Genomic DNA, 20,348 nt, shown 5'->3' with positions numbered 1-20,348 from the left:
GTAAAGATTTACACCCTCGGAAACCCTGTACAGGGTCGCTATGGGTCGGAACCGACTCGACGGCACTTAACAACAACAAAAACAAATATGATGCAGTTACTAATTCTCTGCTGAGGAAAGATGTTGTAGTACCAGGTGAGAAGGTCTGAGTGAGGTGCACACAAAGCCTACCTCCATCACAATGTTGTTGAGTGCCTTAGAGTCAATTCCGATCCATAACGACCTTGTATAGGGTTTCCAAAGAGCAGCTGGTGAGCTTGAACCACCGACCTTGCAGTTCAAACGACTTTGCAGTCTGGTGCACTAACCCACAGTGCCACACCAGGACTCCTTCATCATAATGTTGTTGTTGTTATGTGCCGTGGAGTCGGTTCCGACTCATAGCGACCCTGAACAGGGTTTCCGAGGCTGTTAATCTGACTCACAGTGACCCTGAACAGGGTTTCCGAGGCTGTTAATCTTTACTGGAGCAGAACGCCTCATCTTTCTCCCAAGGAGCAGCTGGTAGTTGCGAACTGCTGACCTTGCGGTTCACAGCCTGATTGGTAACCACTAAGCTACCAGAGCTCCTTTTCATCACAATAGCCCTTTGTAAAGAAAGAGACTTAGTTAAGAAGGTGGAAGGAAAATAATGTCTCCTGTTCCTTTAAAGATGACTTTGGTCTCCAGATTTCTAAGCTTTGCTAGTGCAGAAAGTGTCATATTACAACTTCTGGAGGGCACGATTTTTTGAGAGACGTAAGTAAGGCACTGAAGTTGCCGCAGGTCTTATTTGACAAAGCTTTGATGACGAGGTGTTAATTATCTTACACTGCTGCTCTGACCTCCACAGGTACATGTATCTAGTTGCCTTCAAGGTGACTCTGACTCAAGGTCTCGAACGACCCATGTGTGTCCGCAAATAACTGTGCTCCATAGAGTTTTCAATAGCCTTTCTTCCAGCCTTATGGTTAACCCGAAAGGTTCCCTATTTGTACCACCAGAGGTATCACAAATACCTAGCTGTTGTTGTTGTTGTTAAGTGCTATCGAGTCGGTTCCAACCCACAGCGACCCTGTATAGGGTTTCCGAGGAGTGGCTTGCGAGTTTGAACAGCCAACCTCACGGTTCAAATCGACTTTGCAGTCCAGCGCATTAACCCACAGCGCCACACCAGGACTCTTAAAATATGAAGAATCACATATATGATAGTATATGATTTACTGGTCAGACTACATTTACAGGTCATACTTCCACACTGACTCTGAAAATCACTTCTCTTCCATCTTCACTCCCTTCATGGTAGGGGGCTTGTACTGACTTTGTTCAGACAAGACCCTTAACGCTGCCCATTCTAGTTAGTGCACGCATTACTCAGATTACGTTTTCTCTCCAATAAGAACTTGCAGTGGAAATATCCCAGAAACTGTCCTACCTGTCGCTCAGAACACGGGCTAAATTAACCCTAAGAAAACTAATGAGGGGCCTATCTTTGCTCTTTTATAAACCAAGGGTGGCGCCATAATCCTAACAGTTTCCTTAATCTGCACTTCTTTTCCTGAACATCTCTTCTAAGAAAACTGACCAGAAATTAGCATCCTCGAAAGCAAGAATTTCTGTGGGAGACTAATGAACGGATACAAAGTTTATGGTACTCTTTATTCGCTCTTTCATCTTGTTGCATCTCGTCCAGTGCTGTGAATCAGGTAGAAGAAAACACATTTCTCAAAAATTTTTCAGTTCGACGACGTTCACCTCCGACGCCAAGTTTAACGTCCACAGCTAGAGTGCGCTGTCGGACAAGAAATCTGGAAGGCACGAACCCGCTGGGAACCCAGGAGTCGAAGGGAGAAGAGGTGGGGAGCAGAAGAGAGGGAAAACTAAGGAGCGAGGTCCTAGCATTTAACAGGAGGACTAAAAGTTACAGGAAGCAACTAAACTCAACAAATCAAACCAGCTCTGCCTCAATCGAGAAATACTATCTATTGATTCTAAACTTGAACTGATTCCGAAGTATATCGAGAACCGGACGCAGTAGGAAAGGGTGCAGGTGAGAAGGTGTTCACACAATTATGACTTGAGTTTATGTGCATGCTATACTGGGAGGCCCCAGCGGGGATACTTTGGATTCATTTAAACTGTACTTATTCTGCATGGGAATGGATGTGCTTATCGATAGGAATCCCTTTGTACTCCCGAGTGGCATGCCCTCCCTCTTTCTCTCCCTCTGCTCTGCAAGTTTTGAGTCGGGGTCCTATTTATGAAGGAGAGAGATAGATTGCTGTCGGTGGTTTGTGTTACCCACACTCCTTTGAAGCAACAATTTTTAAAATGCATTAATTATTTTGAGGGAGAATTCCAGTAACAGTAGAGGATGCCCACGCAGATCTAGAGTTTCCAGCCTCCAGTCTTATTAATGCTCAGTCAGAGCGTGACTGCTCTGCTCCCTGGTTGTTGTTAAATGCCATCGATTCGGTTCCGATTCATAGCGACCTTGTATAGGGTTTCCGAGGAGCTATAGGAGAGTTTGAATCGCGATCTTGCGGTTCAAAATGACGTTGCAGTCCAGTGCTTGTCCTACAGGGCCACACCAGATCTTCCGCCCCCGGGTGGTGAGCTGGATTTCAGCTTTGAGTCAAATCAACTTTTTAAACCATAAAAATCAACACCCGACAGTTGCATGCTCTCCAGTGGACAACACAGTCATCACATTTTATCAAAAGTACATTAGAAGGCAGAAACAGAGAAACATTTAGGCAAAATGCAAATTCCAGAGAGCCTGGAGTGCGCTAGAGGTAGCTGTTTCCTTTTCTAGACAGGGTTCGTCTTTGGCATCCCTGGGATTTCCCTGGGCGTTCAGGTGGGGGTGGGGTGGGGGTAAGCCAGGGCATTGGCAGATGCAGCATAATCGAACTAGATTTGAGGATCCGGCGGAGAGGACCTCCTTGCTCTGCGACTGCGTTCCACGCGCGTCCGTGAACCGAAGTTGGTAGGGACCCCGGGCCCAGTACGTGTCGAGTGTACTGAGGGGTTGGCCAGGTGTCTCTTAGGCTCGGATAGGGAGCTTATTGGTATCAGGGTGATGGCCCTGAGAACCTGACTGGGCTGCGTGGCTCTCCCGCGAAACAGTGTGTGTGTCAGGTTACCCATTCCTTGGACATACTCGTATTTGCGCGCTGGAAATTTGTGCCAGACGCTGGGGTTGTGGAGATCTGTAGGGGGGGAAAAAAAGCCTTGCAGTGTGCGTGTGTGGGCTCTTTGTGTGAGCTGCTTAGCTGGACTTCGAGTGGACTTCGTGTGGGCCGTGTGTGTTCCGGGAATGTGCAGAGGCGGTGATTCCCATTTTTCACCATTCTTTCCCTCCAATCTCCTCTGTTACTTCGCCACACTCTCCAGAAGGCTGTCTATGCTTGGGGCGAGGTGCATGGAGTGCTCTGCAGGTTCCGGTCATTCTAAAAGCAAGTTTGGCAGTTAACGTGGTTGGTGGAGGGAAAGCCAAACGTGCAGACCTCAGATCTGAGGGAAGACAGGTTTGCTTTGGGACAAGACTTCAGCGTCTATTACGAAGTGTGCCCGACGGTTCAATGGCAAGACTCTGTGCTTTCCACCTCCCCTGCTGTAGCAGTCCTGCAAGGATAACCCCTGGGCTGAAAGAGGCCAAAAGGAACTGGGCTTGTGCTGTGTGCACCGAGATGTGTAATCAGAACCTCTCTTGGCGAGCTTTTCTGATGTCACGTTGTGAATGCAAGATGCTTCTTTCCGAGCGCCCACTACAATCTGGCATCCCTGAGAACCAGGTTCCCAGCTCCTGGTCAAGGGGCATGATGAGCGGTAAAAAGAAGAGAAGGTGCTAGCAGAATGAGCGCTCCCTTTTTACTTGTCTTCTTCAGTTGTGGGAGGTGGGTGGTCTTTGGTTTTTAGGTCGCGTTTAGTCCCTTGACCCTGTTGGGTTTTAAAGGAAGAATTTTATTTTTTAATTCAATGCCTCTCCAGCTTGGGTGAGAAAATTTCTACTGGGTTTAGAAAGTGTTCCTGAGTGTTCTTCTGTCGTTAGGACCCCTGTTTTTCCATAACTGTCTTCACCTTCGCTCCTGACTCAAATTAAGCTTCCCCACTTCCGAAGCACCAGGGCAGCGAGACAGGACTGGGAAAGGCATCCCTGCGCGGAGCCCCGCGCCGGCTGTTGTCCGGGTTTCCAACAGCCACTCTGAGATTGAAATAGACAGAAGGCGCGCCGCGTGCACAGACAGTTAGTTAATGGAAACCCTGTAAATCGGTTTTAAGTGCACCCAGGACCAATGGAGGAAAGAGGGGGTGGAGGTGGTGATGGTGGAGGATAGGTCTAGAAGAGTTATTTTTGTGGGGGGAGGGGTCACATATCCTAGCAGTTCTGAAAATAAGAATCATCCCCCTCTTATTTTTTATTTAGAAAAATAGATTCATTAAAGAAAATCTCACAGACAGGGAAACCCGAGCTCCGGAGCCCGCCCCAAGCGGAGGAGTATGCGGCTTCCCTTGGCAGCAAACCCAGCTGCGGCTGTCCGGGTTCCCCGCCCTTCCCCCATTATTTCTCCCCCCCTAACCCCAGCCCCCCCGCGGGGCAATGCTACTACGGCGATCGCAAAGCAACCTCACGCCGAAGGAATGCTCAAAGTATGCACACGTCCCCAAAAGTAGACCTCCTTCACCGCCGGAGGAGCATACATCACCCCGTGGCAGCCGTCCACCTTCGAGGCGTTTCGTAACCGAGTAAACTGAGAGCTGGGAACAGCCCTCTATTAAGTAGCCCGAGGCGCGGAGCCTCTTCCCACTCAGCTAACGCGAGTCGCTGCAGACGCGTCTGCGCGCCGGCAGCTGCTGTATCGCGCGGTCTTTGCCAGTCCTGCGGCGCTCGCTCTTCCTCCCGGGATTCTCCGACCTCTTCTCCCGACTGCCTAGCTGTTGTTTACTGCCGGGCGGCCGCCAGGTGCCCCAGGGCCGCAGAGTCAATCTCCCGGGCGCACGGGGGTCACACTAAGCGCCAGCTTCTCTGAAGCTGGGAAGCTGCCGCCGCCGCCGCTACCTCTATCACCAACTCCTCAGGTCGGTCTAGGTTCGATCCCTTTTCCCATACCCCATCCTCTCCAGAGATAACTGGGCGAACTTGTTTTTAGTTGCTTCTTGGTCCTCTCCTAGAGCCGTTAAAGATCCAGGGCAGGGACTGTTTGGACTTGTATTAGTGGAGATGTGCTTGAGATTTGGTATATTGGGGTTTTGTGATTCATTTGGTTTTGAGAGAGAAGGAAAAGCAACTTTTCCTAAAAGCTGATGAGGGGTAACTGTTGGTGCGTAAAGTGACTTGCTCAGTGTTTCCGTTTCTAGAAGAATTTCATCTATAGATGCTGTCGATGTCAATGGAAAGAGTGCTCCGGGTTCTGTGGTCATCCGTCCCTTTTTATCTCACGGCAGTAGCTTGCCCCGGGAGTGCCGGCGTGCAGCGGGGGCGCTGGGAAGGTATTTTAGTGACGCACGATTCGGAATTCTTTGGAGGGCCGATCGAGTGCTCTGCAGCTCATCGAGGCTGCGCGGGTGTGTGTGGCATCTCGAGACAGATTCCTGGTGGAGTGTTCTGGCTAAGCATCCGAGATGGTGAGTTAGGCCAGCTGTAGGGAACTCCGTTTTGGCCCAGAGTTGACTTTTCCCAGCTCCTGCAGAAACGCTGCCTCCCTGGCCCCTTCTAATGTGCATTGGTCGAGCTCGTACTTGGGTCCGTAAAAATTGTGAGGTGGTTTTCACCTTATATCCTAGAGGGTATAGGGAGCCTGGTGGTGCAATATTTATGCACTGGGCTTTTAGCCAAAAGGTCAGCTCCGTAGGAGTTTCGCCCAGCGAAAGGGCGATTAGCTCTGGTAAAGATTTCCAGCATTGTGGAAACTCTACGGGGCAGTTCTACTCTGTACTTAACGCGGTGAGTCGGGAATCTGCTGGAAGGCATACATAACATAGGGATTAGAGAACGTGGGACTGGTCGACCAGTTCATTTATAGAGCAGGGTATTTCCCATTGGAATGCAAAAGAGGTGCTCTAAATCCCGCATCCCCAGGTGACCAGTTTGGGGTGCTGGGAGGGAGAGAGCTAGAAGAGACATGACACCTAAACTCACCCTTGGCTAATAAGGTCAAGTTCACTGGGGCTTGTAGAGAAAGTAGACAATGCACAGCTAGGATCAGGAGGAACCTTGCTAAGGGGGGGGGGGGAAGTTAATTTTTTTTTGACTTGAGAGTTAAAGAATTGACTTCTTATAGGAGGAGGATAGGTTGGTGGAGGTAGGGGAGGGGACAAGATGCCTGAAGGGGACGAAGTCTTTCCCCCACCCCCACCGCAATTTCTCCAACTAACTCATTTTCATTCATGAGGGTGAAGAGAGGGAATCCTCTTTGCCACGTAGCGGCGGCCGCTTTGAGACTTCTATGTCTGAGAATGCTCAATGAAGTGTTGCTAAGCATTTAAGTAAATGTTTTGGCTAAAAAGGAGAAAAAAAAAATTTTTTTTTCAAAACATATGAACGGAATGCTTGGCTGTCTGACTGAACTGAGTGTGCTTTCAGATATCCTAACACCGGATGATTCATTCTTGTTGCTGGGTCAGGTAGCCGATAGGTGGCGCGCTAGACCTAGACAAAAGCGCTTCCAGGACCTTTTTTTTTTGGTCCACAGTTCATCGGTCTTAAAAAAAAATGCACACTGTTTTTTGGTGGGTCGATTATCAGCCTTTAACTTTCCTCGAGCACGAATGCCAGCTGAATTGGAAATTATTATAGCAAACGTAAGGCCAGATGACGGGAACAATGAGCCAGTCTCACTTATTAATTTTACTATAGTAGAAGAGGGTTAGAAATGTCAAACAGTTGTTAATTAAGAAGAAAGAAATTGCTAGAGCCCTTGGTTCTCCCAAACAGAGCCAACATTTTAATCTTGGCTTCATAAAAAGGATCCCCCGGCAATTTGGCACTCCTGCTCATCAGACATTTAAAATGCAATTTACACTCAGGCCAGAGGAAAACTGCCCTGATATTCTGTGCCAATAATTTGGAAAGCGTGGTTGGAGCTTGTCAGTTTCTTTTCTCAGAGGGCTCGACCTTTGGCTTTTTTTTTTTCAAAAAAAATTTTTTTTCATTCCCGAGTAAGACAGTTACCCCCTCTCCACCTTCATTTTTGCATGAGGTCTAGCCTATTGTCTTACAATAATTTGTGTATCAACTCTCTTACAATAATTTGTGAGTCAACTCTCTTTATATTTTGCTTCTGGCAGCTTTCCAGTTCAGTGAATTGCTAGTAGCTTTTGTTTCTGGATTGGAATTTAAAAGCGTTTAGAAGATTGCATTTTGCTGACTTGTATTAAGCACCTACTGTGTACCTGAAGACTAGGTGCCTGGATAGTGCAGATGATTTACACTCGACCACCATCCTAAAGTTGGTGGTTTGAACCCATCCTGGAAAAAAGACCTAGTGATGTGACTTTATAAAAATTACAGCCAAAAAACAAAACAAAAACAACCCTAGGTAGCAATTCTACTCTATAGCACCATGGGGTTACCATGAGTAGTAATTGACATTGGATTTGGTTATTTTTGGTATATGTTAGGGGAACACAAAAAATGCATAAGGCCCTGTTTTTTTTTTTTTGTCTTCCAGGAATTACTAAGAGAAAAAAAATCAGGATAGAATATATTCTTTTCTGGTACAGAATTAAGTTAAATGTCCGGGTTAATTGCTGAGAATTGTTATTAAAATTGACTGGGAAATCAGACAAGGGTGTTTCTCCTCTCCTAGTGTCTTTTTTGGAATCCTGGAGTGGCGCTGTGGGTTAATGCGACAGACTGTAAAGCCATTTGAACTGCAAGGTCGGAAACCCTATTACAGGGTCACTGTGGGTCAGAGTCGACTTGATGGCACTTAACAACAACAAGTGCCTTTTTAATTCTGTATTTTAGAGTTGTTTTCCCCTCAGTAAAGGAGTTATCAGTTGTAAAAACAACACAGCTAGCAGGAGGGTCAGTTTTCAGCTGGACCTTATATATTACTATATAATCTAGCTCTGGTAGCATAGTGGTTACGAATCGGGCTGCGAACCTTAAGGTCAGCGATTCGAAACTACTAGCCGCTCCGCGGGAGAAAGATGAGGCTTTCTACTCCCGTAAGGATTTACACCCTCGGAAACCCTTACAGGGTCGCTATGGGTCGGAACCGACTCGATGGCACTTAACAACAACAGTCCTTAAACAGCTGCATGTTTCTAGGTAGAATTAAATGAAGAAAAGGGAGAAGAAGGTTTATTATACTTTTCCAAGTTACCCTGAGACCACAAAAGTATAGTTACCTAAAGAGTTCAACAGCTAGGAAAAAGTGGCCAAAAAAAAAAAAAAAAAAAAAAATCCCCAGCTGGAAGAGACATTTAGTTGAGTCAGGGATAAAATGACCTCTGAATTAACTAACCATCACCCAGGCAGGATGAAGTCATGTGGGGCCTGGTTAGGTCTTTACCAGGGATACTAAGCAGGACCAAACTCCAGGAAAACAGGACCCTCTTTAAACTTGAACGCTCTCTTAGTGCCACAACCAAACTTCTGTTGATGACCTTGACTTCCACTGCTCCACAATAGGGCCTTTATGTGATGGGCTGGGCCCTGTGGTTATTAAGGCAGATCTGGCAGGGTCCTGGACCCGGTCCAGGCTCGAGTTTTAACCTGGTCCCAGGCACAGGCCTTATTGTCCCGGCCCAGGCCTGCTTCCCCCGGGTTCTGATGCGGTTTCTATTTCCTCCCGCAGATCCCTTCATGTGGCTGTGAGCCCGGAGACCGAGCATGTGGACCAGGCTTCCCCTAGCGCTCGCCGTCCTGGGCGCGGCTCTACTCCTGTCTTCCGTTGAGGCAGAAGGTAAAAGACTCTTCCTTCTCCCTGACATGCAGAATTGGAGAAAGGAAAAAAACAAATCTTTCTTGTCACCATTGCTTGCTATCTTTCCCCTGCATTTCGTGTTTTCTCTCCTCCAGAGAAACACCCCTGCTCCTGAGGTTTGTCTGTTTCCCAGCTCTTTCGTGTCCTTGCTTAATTCTTTCCGTATAGCGCTATGTGGTCTCCCAGCACTCGTCTTTGCAGTGTGCTGTCCACACTGTCATCTACACTGCGGACTTCCGAGGACTAGTCGCCCCTCAGGGGATGGCAGCCGCATCCAGTTCTACGGACAGGATACATCCGGTCGGTACTCAGAAGCCCTGGGCGCGGGCGCACCAACCAGCGTGGCTGGTAACTATCTGGTTTGGGGCTGCGGCTTCAGTGACAGACCGAAATAAAAGACTCCAACAGAGCCGGCTCTGCGCGTCTGTGTGCTTTGTTAGGGGACTCAGTCGTCGTGGGGCACGTGTAGGCAAATGAGCCCAGGGGATGCGTGGCCAGCAGAGATCTGGGCTCTCAGTGCTTGCATAGCCCACTGTCGCTACTGTCCCTGTTTAGTTCGTGGGGCTTCCGGTGCTTGGCCCAGGCCCAGCTCAGACAGCCTGGGTCTGGACCAAGTTTCCCAAGGGAGCAGGACGCTAGCGGGAGCCAGAAGAGGCGGGTACCACCTCTTGCTCCCTCCCTTCTTTATTTTCCCTCCCACTTTTTTCAGGATTGCTCTGATGGTCTTGAAAGAGCTTGGAGGAAGTCAGGGGTTGCAATTTGCACCTCCCCGCCCCCTGGCTCTGTTTAGCTCAGCTCTCTAGGAAATGAGGGACTTTGGTTAGATTTCCAACGTTATTTTAACCCTTTTAACGTGTGCACATGACGCCTTGATTTCTTTGCTAAAGACATCTGAATTCAGTGGGGTTTCTTTGTTCTTGCAATAATCATTGGAGACATTACAAACTAGATTTGTTATTTTGCAACGGAAAATGACACAAAATGCATCTTAAAATTTAACAGCCTTCCAAGGAGAAGGGAGAGTTTATTTCTTGTGCACATTTTAAGAGTGTTTAAGCTTATTGTGTATAAGCATCGCCACACTGGATATTGCATTGTTTTATATTTCCTAAAGGGGACACAATAACAGTTGACTTTCGAATTAGGTAAGTACGATTTAAAAGGATGTTACATGGCTCAGAGTTATTAACTATTTGCACATGTGTATCTGTACAGCATCACATGTATACTAAGGTAGCTATGCACAACGAAAGGAGTTAGGAGACGGATCATTCAGAAATGAAACATTTCTTATTCTTAATTTGGAAGTGCTGACTTTTAAATGAATTGTGTGGTTTTAAGAGATTTTTGGAATATTCTTGTTAAGTTGTTAAGTGGGATTCCCCTCCCAGCCCCCCTAAAACAAGTTCCCTGATGGAATTAAAGGAGAAAAAAATTCCTGCATGTGACAGTTGTGGATGTCCCAGTGTGGATTGTGGTTTCTTTTAGAGGTTGTAATGAAGTAGCATTCTTTCATGACAACACAGGTTATTTTTATTCTATATAGTGTTTGTTTATTTCAAAGCAGCAGGTACATAAAATTAAGATTGGAAAAAGTGTTATCAAGTCTCCAAAATGTATGGCATGCAAAGAAAAGTGGGACAAGCATGCTGGCTCTTTTTGTCTGTTTAATATTTTGTGAATGTAGAGATTTCTCAGAATGGCCTCTGTGAATTAATATCCAGAAGAGGCTGCTTCCAGTGTCCCTTCAGATGTAGTTGTTAGGAAGGAGTTTTATTTGAGGATCATCTGGAAGCCTTTCTAAAGATATTTTTAGGTTAGTCACTGAAATGGCCCATTTACTGCTCACTAGTAGATCTGATGTGGCTCTGCAGGATAATGCACTGGACCACAAACCTGGTTTGAACCATGAGGTCTGCAGTTCAAACTCACCAGCTGCTCCTCAGAAACCCTATACAGGGTTGGAATGTGAGTTGGAACTGAATAGATGGCACTTAGCAACAGCAACAACAACAATAGTTATTTGAAAATCAGAAGGATTTTGAGACTTTTTAGTAAAATAATTAGGTTGCAAATGATGCAATTGGAAAAAGATCAGTTCTGAACTGGGTAATGGCTTGTTAGTAAAGAGCAATTCAGAGAATAGTTTGCTGTCTTTATTACTATTTTCATATTTCTCTTTATTTCCATATGGCTCTTCTTTTGATTTCTGAAATTATATATTTTCTTATTCCTTCCTCACTTGCCTCCTTAGGCCATTATTTAATAATTAGATTCATTTTTTTTGGTCCTGGTATGGCACAGTGGACAAGCACTGGACCTCAAGGTCAGTTTGAACCACAAGATCAGCGGTTCAAACTCACCGACTGCTCCTTGGAAACCCTATACAGTTTGCTATGAGTCGCACCCTATTTAATGACACTTAACAACAACACAACAATCTCTAGTTTGATACTGTTCAAAAGAATCAAATATGAGACACAAATTCAAGCTACATAGATAATTAAAATTTTTATTAGCCACATTAATAAAAGGAAAGAGAAGCAGTTGAAATTTATTTGTATAATATATTCTATTTAACTTAATATATCCACACTACTGAGGGAGCATGGCAGCAGCACAGTGGGTAAGAGTTCACTGCTAATCAAAAAGTCAGCAGTTTGAACCCCCCACCAGTTTCTCTGATACAGACATGTGACAGTCCGCTTCTGTAAAGAGAACACCTTGCAAAGCCTCTGGGACGCGTCTGCTCTGTCCTGTAGTGTCGTTATATATTGGAATCAACTTGATGGCACACAACAACAATCTACAATATTATTGTTTCAGCATGTAATCATTATAAAAATTATTTATGATATGTATAATATATGTATATATATATTATTTTTTTTTACGAAGACTTAAAAAATTGGGTGTACATCTTAATCAGGATTGGTAGGTAATATTTCACGTGCTGGATAGTATTTGATATGGTTGGTGGCTCCCATATTGGACAGCACAATTATATTATTTAGGTTTTCTGCTCCTTCAAAGATTTAAAAAGCCTTGGAAGCCTTATACAGGGTCTCTATGGGTTGGAACCAACTTGATGGCATTTAGCAACAATAACAAGGGGGCCCAGGTACCTAGTAATGGCTTGTTAGTAAAGAGCAGGAAAACTAACAAAATTTGTGATTATGGTATTTCTGGGACAGTGAGCTGGAAATTATTTCTTCAGAATATTTCCTTTGGGAAATATTTCAAAAATTTCAAATTGCATTCCTATTTCCTACTATGCCATTGATAACTTAGTCCTAAAGTAGTCATAGTTCATTTTCTTTCTTTTTATGACTCATTCTTGCACTCTTGCATCCCTATTTATTCTCTAATTTGATCATAACATTGCGTTTGACTTTTTATTTCAAGGCTGTAGGTATAACATAGCATAAATGTTGTATGTTGAAATTCCCATATCTTTTTGAAATGATTTACAAGGGTTTCCCTTCACTTTTTTTGTTTCTTTTTCATAGCAGCATCACTTTCATTTTGTGGCTTTCCTTCTGACCACTTTCTCCAGGAACTGCATTTTCATAACATATATTTGTCCTATAAAATGATTTTTTTTGCTGTCATTATTAGTAATTTTTAGTCATAGAATGGACTCTATTGACCTTAGCACTGAATAGTGCTGTGTATGACTTGGAATGTACAAATTGTTTTTTGTTCACCTCTCACATAGTATGTTAATTGTGGCTTAGAAAATTTACTACTTTGCATTTAAAGATTAATGGCTTGTCTTTGAGAAATGCAAACCTTTCAATTAATCAAGAAGTTAAGATGAATACACATGTTTTGTGAAAAATTGTTGCTGTTCTTAGGTGCCATTGTAATTTGTGAAATGAGATATTCATAGGAAAAATTAAACAATGTTTTATTGTGAATTGAGTGAAGGTTTACAGAGAAGATCCTCAGTTTTACAAACAACAAATCAGACACTTTGTTTCATCTCAATGATTGCAATCCCCTCTGTGTATCAACAGTTACTCCACTTCTTGACTGTGGTTCCTATTTCCATTCCACCCAGCTTCCCATCCTTTCTCCACTTTGTCCTGGAGGTAAATGTTGCCCTTTTGATTTTGAATGATTAATCAGTCCATGGTAAACATAATTTCCTAGTCCCCCTATAAACCTGTCTACTGTTTGGCTGAAAAATGGAACCACAAAGGTGGTCAAAAGCCAAAATCTCAGGTTCCTCTAGTCGCTATTCTGTAGTTTTTGACAGAGTAGAATAGCCTCATAGAGTTTCCTTTATAGGGCCAGAGTGCAAGCCAAGTCTTTCTCCAGAGAAACTGCTCGGAGGGTCCAACTGCCACACTTTTGGTTATCAGCTGAGAAATGAACCATGATTCTACCAGAGCTCCTTTTGTGAAAATTTTTATTTTATTTTAATAGATCTGATTTATAGTATATAGTGAACAGTTGGACACTCCTAATTCATCAGTGAGGTGAAGCCACGAGATTTCATTTTTCTGTATAGGTTAAAAGGCTAATTCATATATAATTATAATATCTCTAATTTATGTTATGTAAACTACATAACCAAATTTGTTATGAAAAATTTTAAACTAGAAAAACATTTAAAGATGATCTATTCCAATCTTTTTCATTTCCAAATGATAAAATAGGGGCAAGAGAGGCTGGAAAAACTTGCTCAACTAATGCAATTATTTAGGGACAAATCAAAGTTTAGACAAGATCTAAATCTTCTGATACTGATTTATGGCTAGTTTGGTTACACTGTGCTTCCTTCTTTTTGACAACAGAGAAATATAATCATAACTGGAGTTGTGGTGTGGCGCTGTTGGATAAGTTCTGGAATGAAAGGTCGGTTTGAACCACAAGGTCGGTGGTTTAAACTCACCATTTGCTCCTCGGAAACCCTATACTGGGTCACTATGAGTTGGAACCGACTCGATGGCATTTAACAACAACAACCACAATCAAACTCATGAATGAGAAAATGCATTTAAAATATAGATACAAAATAATCTATTGCTTATCTGAAATGTTAATTTTTTGACTAATTTTGGGTGGAAAATATTATAAATCAATGTCTTTTGAATATAATGTGCGTATCCTACAGTGTTTAGCCTACTGTGGCTCTGTAGGGTAAACACTGGACTGCGAACCACAATGTGGGTGGTTCAAGTCCACTAGGCACTCAGAGAGAGAAAGGTTAGACTTTCTACTCCTGTAAAGATTTACTGCTTTGGAAACCCTATACAGGGTCAGAACTAACTCCAGGGCACTTAAGAGCAGCAACAACTGAATATAATAAACTCACTGTAGTTTGCATAGCTCTGTTTTCCACTATTGAGGTAGTATTCCTTCCAGTGTTACCACAAAGAGAAGACTATAGGTCTTACCACTTCATCAGATGTTTCAATAGTGTTGGCTCAGTGTTGCTTTATCTCTTGCTTAGTTTATTGAAGCATAGCTACTTGAAAGGAGCTCTGGTAGCGTAATAGTTACCAGTTGTCAGCAGTTGGAAACTACCAGCTGTTCTGCAGGAGAAAAATGAAGTTTTCTGCTCCCGTAAAGACTTCCAGCCTCAGGAACCCTGTACAGGGTCGCTATGAGTCGGAACCAATTCCACAGCACATAACCACTACCATGTATACTTAAACATTGATTCCCTTTCTTATCAGCATTCTGATTTTAGAAATATTTCTGATTGTTAATTAATTTGTATTTTTAATTCAGTGTCCTTTTCCTAAAAAACTTTTTATTGTGAACTGAGTGAAGGTCTATAGACAAGATCATCAGTTTTACATTCAACAAATCATATACTTTGCTTCATCTCAATGGATCTCTTGATATGAAGGAGCCCTTGTGACATAGTGGTTAAGAGCTTGGCTGGTTTAAACTTCTCAGCGGCTCCATGGAAGAAAGATGTGGTAGGTTGTTGTTGTTAAGTGTGGTTGAGTCGGTATGGACTCATAGCGCCCCTGTTTAGGGTTTTGGAGGAGCAGCTGTGAGCTTGAATCGCCAACCTAGCAGTTCAAACTGACCTTGCAGTCCAGTGCATTAACCCTCAGTGCCACACCAGGACCCCTAAAGATTACAGACTTAGAAACCTTAAGGGACAGTTAGTTTTACTTTGTCTTATGGGAGTCACTGTGAATTACAATTGACTTGTTGGGCCGCTGGTTTTTAATCTCTTCTTTCAGATTCTCATTCTATGCAGTTATCACTCTTTGCAATTATATTTTAAATGTAGATATTTCCTATTTGAGCTATTCTGAGATATTTCCTATTAGAATATTTGAGATAGTCTGACCTCACCATTGTGTAATAAAACACACAACACTGCTTGTGATGTTGCAATGACAGTTGCAAATGATTTTTAGGTAAATGAAAAGATTTTCAAAATTAATAAAATCATTTTGTATTCCTTCAAGTTGACATGGCACAGACATTCATACCTGCTCTATTATATTTTTCCATGACACATTTTAAAAAGGTAAATAGAATGGCAAACCTAAAAGATTGTATGGGAAATAAAATCAGCAAGAAGAATGGAGTGGGCTCTTGTTCACATGCTGGTCCCAGTTCTTTCCTGTTTGTTATTCCCAAGTACCACTTATGAATAGCTACAGACACCTTTAAATCATTTGAATGTTAAAGACTTTTCCCCACAGTCAATTTTTCAGTTTATCTGGAATCCTGCTCATTTGGAAATCAACAAGGTGGGCTGCTGCTGCCCTTGAGCAGTTTTAACCTAATGTCTGCTGCATCAGGTCAATTTCTTCCAAGGTTGGTGGTACTGTTTTTCCATGTACTGATTTTTTTTAAGCATGCTCAGGCCAGTTGTGTCTGCCTTTGCATTAAATTTGTCCTGAGCCATTGCTACTGGGACAATATTTTATAATGATATTCTTAATACCCATTTTCCTATTAACATCTGTTGCATGCTTGTTATATTAAGTGATGATTACAGTTAAACCTCGCAGTGGTTACAGACAGCAAATATTGAATTATTAAACTATGCATGTCAATTAATAGTCTAATCTCACTGCCTGTGTATGGATAGTAAGAAAATAACATTCATTCCAGCACTAGTATATAAAAATAAAAAGCCATTTCCTGCAGTTGGAAGCAGTAGTTCATTTAAGCAAATATTTTATTTTTATTCAAATGTGCTATTAATATTACATAAATCTCTAACCCAAGTTAAATTCTATGACTCATGTCTCAAAACTACTACTGTATTTCAATTGACCTTTCTAAAAACCTTAAAAGAGATTGTAATCTCTCAAAACAGATGCAAAATTCTGACTCACCACAAATACTTTGAGACTCAAACATTTTAAGAAGGATATGACTGAAAGTTGTCTTACTTTGTTGGCCTGTTACAAGACTAGTACTTTTTAATGCACCGACAGTGAGTCAGTACAATGCTGCATGATAAGGCATGAACATTGTAGAGAGAATATCATTATAAAATATTTCTGAAACGTCTATGTGTAATGTACATGGAGGCTTTGTTCATTGTGGGAAACTAAAAATGACTCAACATTTTATTGACACATGCATGATGCTATACAGTTTTGTATGTAAACTATTCCTTTCTGTACTTTTCAGTTATTTCTGTCATTGACTTCTTCAAGTTATTTTTAATGCACAATTATGTCTTCAGATCGCTGATCCTTCTTCACTGTTTTCTTTAAATCTGCAAATAAATGTCCACACATATACATTGATGTTGTCTTTTCTTAATTAACCATTGTTTTGTGAAGGACCATACTGGCATTTTAGTTTAAAATGCCATTTCTAGTATGGAGTATACCTGCTGCAAAGGAAAAGAACAGTGCTGGTTTACACCTTGGAAACATATAGTAAGTTGGTGTAAACAGGCAGAATATTAGTTTTATAAACCTCTGTGTATCATTGTTTATATAATTATAAATATCAGCATCCCTTATTTTGAATATTTGTCTATATGGATGTTAATATACATTGAGATGTATGTTTCCTTGTGAGACATAACAGTGCTAAGTTTCCCATTATTCCTTGCTTGATTAAAACAGATCTTCATCTCTGCCCTCATTGAGACTTCTCGAATCACAATATAAAGCAACAATGCAGAGAATGAACTAAAAATATCATTGATCCCATTTAATGTTATTGAAAAAGAGTATTGTCAATGTTCTAAATTAACTTCTGTGGTTGTGAGCAGGTTGTGATTTGGCATGCTTGTTGGAAATGCACTCAGCATGTATTGAAATTCCTTTAATTGTTATGTGAATTGTTTGCATATGTGATTATTATGTGATATCATTGTACTTGTATGTTTTGTATCCCAATATGTTTCTATTATGCTTGATTTTGCTGGCCATTCTTGAATGACCTAGCAACTCAAGACTCAAAAGTGTTTTGTGCTGTCTTCTATAATATGTATACTCTGATGTTTTGTCATATCTTGTCAGCTTTTAATTTTATTCTTATCCAACAAGATATCTCTTATATTTGTTGGAAACAAATTTATGCAAAGACAACTTTAGTAAGCTTGGCTCAACATCATTCTTTATTAATGATCATTTTGTGACGCTGGAAAATATAACTAATATCAACTATCTCTTTTGCAGTTGACCCACCTTCAGACTTGAATTTTAAAATTATAGATGAAAATACTGTTCATATGTCATGGGCAAGACCAGCTGATCCAATTGTGGGTTATAGGATAACAGTGGACCCTACAACAGGTAAGCTTCAAAATGACAGGGGTTTAGGAAACATTTCATCAGGACGATATAAATTTGTTTTCTTCCTCACCCCTCATTTCATGAGGAAGCTGAGATTTAGAGTCTGAAGGATTTAATCAGTATCACTAACTATTTGGTAGACCCAGGTCTCCAGTTTTCTAGCCCAGCACTCACTATACTTTTATAATATTGAACTTTATTAATATGGATTGATATTTAATGAACATTGACTTTTTAAACACCTAATAAGAATTCTAATCTGAGTATTATATATAATATTTGACAGTATCAAATAGAATCCTCACTTTTTGGTATTCTTCTTGAATTACTTAATCTTTCTGATACGTAAAGTATCAAGTGATGAAGTGAGCTGGTACACTTTGCCTAGTATCACACATTTCAGTACTCAGCAAACATTTTTCTGGTATTATAGTGTGCTACTGTGATGAAAGAGAAAAATTTACTTTGCAATCACAGACTGTAAATCCTAGGCACAAGTACTTGAAAAATAACTTGTTTTAGTTGTTCTCAAGAATTATCTTTTGACTGTTAATAATGTTGTCCAAATATGGAGACTAAATCTCTGTTGATTAACTTTTAGTTCATACGTGAAATTGGAAAATAATCTTCCTACTGGTGCTGGCCAAGTGGTAGGAAGAAGTGTTGACTTTTGGCTGATGGTAGAGATGGATGATGTCAATGAACTTATCTTCAGATCTATGTTTACATGTTCTGTAGTCTGTAAGAACACTAGGATTTTAAATGCTGACTTATTGGGAAATTGAGAAACTTTTTAATAAAATTAAACCTGGAAATTAATTTTAAAAAGGAGGTCAAGAGTTTAATCTTTCATTTTACATTTCTTTGTCCCCAAATATATTTGTAGTTAGTGAATGTATTCCTTCCCAAGCAAAACAACAATAGAAAAATCCTTTATCCAGTGTCCGGATGTTGGAGATTACTGGCTCCCAATACGCTGAAAACTGCCACTGAGACCACCCAATCTGGCAGAACCTTGGCGACTTGGTATCCCCCGAGGCCCTGGTTGTCCAATGCTCCACATATAAACCAGAAACATTTCTCAGAATTCTTTTATATTTATTATCTTTCTTAAATATATTTTGAGGAAAGTTTAGCAGAGTAAAAAATATTAGCAGATAAAGAGTTAAAATATTAATAAAATATTATCTAGGAATTATTGTGTTTTCTGATCTAACTTAGACTTAAAATAATCAGTAGGAGGTACATGGTTGGTACCTGAGTACCAACAATGAGGTACCAATATATAAACACTCAGTACACTATACTGTCCAATGTTTGTTACTAGTTATGTCAATTTAGAGCACCAAGGTTACCCTTTAAAGTAATGCATCCATGTGAGTATGACAGTCAGATTGCTTACATAAAAATTATGTCTCACTAGAGGTTTGTTTTCCTTGAGTTTATGTCATTCCTTCTCTCCTGTTCTCCTTCAATGCACCATTTAAAGTGAAAATTTTCTGCTTTCTTTGTATCTCATTTATAAATATTTTATTACCAACCATTAGTTTTCACAATGAAAATAACAAAAATACAGATTTTTGTTTTGATATTTTACTTTACATTTAATCTAGAGGAACCCTTAAAGCTTTAAGTAAATATTAAATATGATTTTAGCAAGTTAAGAGAAGGTAAATCCATTTATTAAATTTCTGGAATTCAAATTCTTAGTTGTTTTGTGAGTCAGTAAAAATGTTTGGATACAAATATGACCAAAAAAGAAAAGGAAAAACAAAGAACAGCTGCTAAGGCTGCTTATGTTCAACCAAAAATCTCATGGGATTTGGTGTCTTGGTTTGGAGGTTTTGGGTCATGGTTTAATGGCATATCCCAGTTAATTGGCCTAGTAACAATTTTAGTGCTTCTCTTTTATCTCTGAATTCTTGCCTAGTGCCTTGTTGTTGTTGTCAAGTGCCGTGGAGTTGATTCCGACACATAGTAAGCCTGTATAGGGTTTCCGAGGAGCAGCTGGTGAGCTTGAACTGCTGACCTTGTAGTTCAAATGGCATTGCAGTCTGGCGCATTAACCCACAGTGCGCCAGCAGGACTCCTAGGGTCTAAAAAATTGGTCATCCAAGGCACAATTGATTTCAATTTACCTGGAGCATAGGAAGAATGAATAGAAAGAGTCAGGAATGTCAGGGGGACATATGGAGTGTGTTGCTAATTGCCTCCATGACAACCGCCTCCTTTGCCATGAGACCAGAAGAACTGAAGGATGCTGACTTCCTTGGAAGAAGTATAGCCAGAATGTTCCTTAGAAGCAAGTATGTAATTTGGACATGTGATCATGAAGGACTTGTCCCTGGAGAATGATATCATGCTTGTTAAAATGGTGGTTCAGCAAAAAAGAGGAAGACCTCCAATGAGATGGACTGACACACTGGCACAACAATGAGCTGAAATGTAACAGATGAGAGGATGGCACAGTATTGGGCAGTGTTTCATTCTATTGTGCATAAGGTCAGTATGAGTTGGAACCAACTCAATGACTCCTAAAAACAGCACCAATTATTACTGAATGTTTTGATCAAAGAAACCTGATATAAAACGCAGAAATCTAGAGGAAACTTTCAAATTCTCAAGGACTCCAGACTTGCTAGTGCTATGAAAGTTAGATGATTCCTTGAAACTGTTGCCCTAAAATAAT

The 20,348-nt window shown here is 41.4% G+C and overlaps 1 protein-coding gene across 1 annotated transcript in view; it reads left to right on the top strand.

Moving 5' to 3' along the window:
• Nucleotides 1-8,821: 8,821 nt before the first annotated feature.
• COL12A1 (collagen, type XII, alpha 1) overlaps nt 8,822-20,348 on the top strand; it is a 138,434-nt gene continuing 126,907 nt past the window's right edge. The window contains exons 1-4 of the mRNA XM_006835792.1: nt 8,822-9,031; nt 9,084-9,380; nt 10,480-10,531; nt 17,543-17,659. Coding sequence (XP_006835855.1) covers nt 8,822-9,031; nt 9,084-9,380; nt 10,480-10,531; nt 17,543-17,659 — 676 coding nt within the window. The remainder of the gene's footprint in view (nt 9,032-9,083; nt 9,381-10,479; nt 10,532-17,542; nt 17,660-20,348) is intronic.

The sequence above is a fragment of the Chrysochloris asiatica genome, unplaced genomic scaffold (genome assembly GCF_000296735.1).
Source record: "Chrysochloris asiatica unplaced genomic scaffold, ChrAsi1.0 scaffold00019, whole genome shotgun sequence".
Taxonomy (NCBI): domain Eukaryota; kingdom Metazoa; phylum Chordata; class Mammalia; order Afrosoricida; family Chrysochloridae; genus Chrysochloris; species Chrysochloris asiatica.
Note: the sequence above shows the minus strand (reverse complement) of the source record. Positions and strands in the feature narration are given on the sequence as shown.